The sequence below is a fragment of the Limulus polyphemus genome, unplaced genomic scaffold, assembly GCF_000517525.1.
Source record: "Limulus polyphemus unplaced genomic scaffold, Limulus_polyphemus-2.1.2 Scaffold3986, whole genome shotgun sequence".
NCBI classification, from domain to species: domain Eukaryota; kingdom Metazoa; phylum Arthropoda; class Merostomata; order Xiphosura; family Limulidae; genus Limulus; species Limulus polyphemus.
The window spans coordinates 48,470-51,345 of record NW_013669596.1 but is presented as its reverse complement, the minus strand read 5'-3'; the positions used below and the strand labels follow the sequence as shown (position 1 = coordinate 51,345).

Here is a 2,876-nt window from a genome sequence, read left to right as displayed (position 1 = left end):
TCCTCCCCTTCAAACGTGTTTTTGTATGTTTTATTTCCTCCCCTTCACACGTGTTTTTGTATTTTGTATTTCCTCCCCTTCACACATGTTTTTGTATGTTTTATTTCCTCCCCTTCACACGTGTTTTTGTATGTTTTATTTCCTCCCCTTCAAACGTGTTTTTGTATGTTTTATTTCCTCCCCTTCACACGTGTTTTTGTATTTTGTATTTCCTCCCCTTCACACTATGTTTTTGTATGTTTTATTTCCTCCCCTTCACACGTGTTTTTGTATGTTTATTTCAATAGCAATGATGGAAAAGCTGTAGTATCAAGTGAAGTTCCTGACACCATCACATCTTGGATTGTTAGTGCTTTTGCCATGGATTCTATTACAGGGTTGGGCATATCGCCAAGCACAACTAAGGTAGTGTTATTCATACAACTTACAGAAATGTATACCTTGTTCTAGACACAACCAACAAGGTACTTTGATCTGGATCAGTACAGAGCTAGACTAGGAAGTAACATCAACTGACTTGCTTTATAAAAGAGAAACTTGTATTTATTAATAACATTATAAAAAAAAATCAGTTTTAAATAAAAAATTTTGATTTTCTGTAAATAGCTATTATTTTATTATTATTAATATATTTTTGTAATATTTTATGCAACTTAGTGCTATTTCTTGAAAACTTAAATGTTACTTCACACTTCAGTTTTTGACTTCTAAGAAGGTGTGGTTCTGTAGCTTTTTACATAGTACATTGTATTTGATAATGATTACTTTTTCCCTTTTGTCAGCCATGTGTAAAACACATTAGATATGAATTAACTCATAAGTCTATATAAAAAAAACAACTTCTAGACATTTTTACTTCAACAGAACTTGTATCTGTGTTGTAGAGAAAGCTGAAAAGATTCACATTCAATGGAAAAAGTTAAGAATCAAAAAGAAATTTGAAGTATAAAAAGTATGTTAATTTTTTTAACCTTAACCTTATTAGTGTTTCATTTTTTTTAATCAAAAAAAGTATGAAGCTTTCTAATTGGGAAGATTGCATATGTAATCTTCATCAAAGTTTGTTTGACGTGTGTATGTGAAAATGTTAATTCAGTTTCAAAAATACCTTGACACTTTTATTTCATAGGTGACTGTTTTCCGCCCATTCTTCATTAAGTTGAGCCTTCCCTATGCTATATTGAGGGGAGAATCTGTTGCTATTCAGGCTGTAATTTTTAATTACAATGATAATGCTATAAAGGTAAATATCAGTATCTAGTATTAAAAAGGAAATTTAGTAAAATTATAGATAAATTAAATTGTTACTTTCTCACAACAGCATCTGAACATTTCAATCGCAGTTGCTTGTTTGATGTAATCATTTCAAGAACTATTTACAGCTTTGAAAACTCTTTTTCTTACCTACAAAGCTTTATTTTAATATGATTGTATATGTAAAATGTTTAAAAAAAAGAGAAAAATAACTACAGAGAAGTATACCTCAAAACGCTAATGTTAAAGACTGAAACCTATGTAAAAGAAGTGACTCAAATTAAAACATACACCAAAGGAAACTGTTTGAACAAGTTAAAGTATCATTAGGTGATTTCAATTTTACAACAATGATAATCTTTTAATATGAAATCATTTTTAAGCATCTTTTTGAATATTGTTAAATAAGTTAACCATACTAAAAGGAAATGCCCTCATGACAATATTTAAATAATGATTGCAGATCTTTATTACTTAACCACTATTATTGATTGGAATGAAAAATTGTTAATTCTTTAATAAAATTTTTGTTTGAATAAACTGTTTTTGTTTGATCTTTAATTTTGGAATGTTAATTAGTGTCCATATCCCAGATTTCATCAAAATTTATTAATTAACTCTGAATCACAGGGTAAAATTAGAATTAAGCTGTTAAGAGAATATGTTTTCTACTTGCATTAATGCTTATCTATATATCTATATATATATCCTTTCAGCACCATATCAGAATTAGATATATCTAAATGTCTGTTATTTTAACAAAATATATATTTATTAAATATAAATGGGAAATACCTGTTTCGATTTCACATGTTCTTGTCTTCATAGGCTGAAGTAACAATGGAGAATCGGAATGGTGACTTTGAGTTCACAGATATAGAAAATGAAGTAGCTCCTGTACAAGGCTTACAGAACAGGAAATCAAAAATAATTTCTGTAAGCATACTCTTAATTCATCTTAACTGTGAAGCCTAACTTAAAAAGAATAGTTTCAAATATTTGTAATAACTGTAAACAGTTGCAAAAGAACTAGATAGAAGATAAACAACAACAGTAATCCCACCACTTTTAATTCTTTTTTTTCAAACTGTTTCTTTGAATTAATTTCAAAATTTGACTTCATCAAATCAGAATGCTTTTAATTTCTAATAAAGGATACTCTTTCCGTAATCCTCCTATTACCAAGGTATTAAATAGTGCACACGTGGCCAACACTGGTACTTTTGTATTCAACTTGTATTAATTCATGATTCTTACAGAGAATAAGTGATTTTTTAATTCTTAAGAGATTATAAAACTTTTTTTTTAAATAACTAAATGGTACACCTGCTATGAAACAACATTAAATACATGTAATGTACCTATTTTTAGTAATCAAAGGGTTAAAGCTATCAAACCCAGTGAAACGGGGGGGAGGGGGGATTCCCAATTTTTATCTTAATAAAGTTTCGGCAAATGCTCAATAGTTTCTAGAAGATGACTTTTACTACAGTTTTTTTTCAAAGTTATAAATTTAATTAATGTATTTTACTAATTTTAATTCAAGTTTATATACACCTGGAAAAAAGTTAAGCACCCCCAAATATTTTCCAGGATTGCTTATTGAAAATAAGGTTTAATTT

At 28.5% G+C, this 2,876-nt stretch overlaps 1 protein-coding gene across 3 annotated transcripts in view; it reads left to right on the top strand.

Moving 5' to 3' along the window:
• Nucleotides 1-2,876, top strand: part of LOC106470411 (CD109 antigen-like) — a 77,369-nt gene that overhangs the window by 52,052 nt on the left and 22,441 nt on the right. For all 3 annotated transcript variants that reach the window (XM_013930967.2, XM_022399001.1, XM_022399000.1), the window contains exons 19-21: nt 288-405; nt 1,130-1,243; nt 2,083-2,190. In XM_013930967.2, coding sequence (XP_013786421.1) covers nt 288-405; nt 1,130-1,243; nt 2,083-2,190 — 340 coding nt within the window. The remainder of the gene's footprint in view (nt 1-287; nt 406-1,129; nt 1,244-2,082; nt 2,191-2,876) is intronic.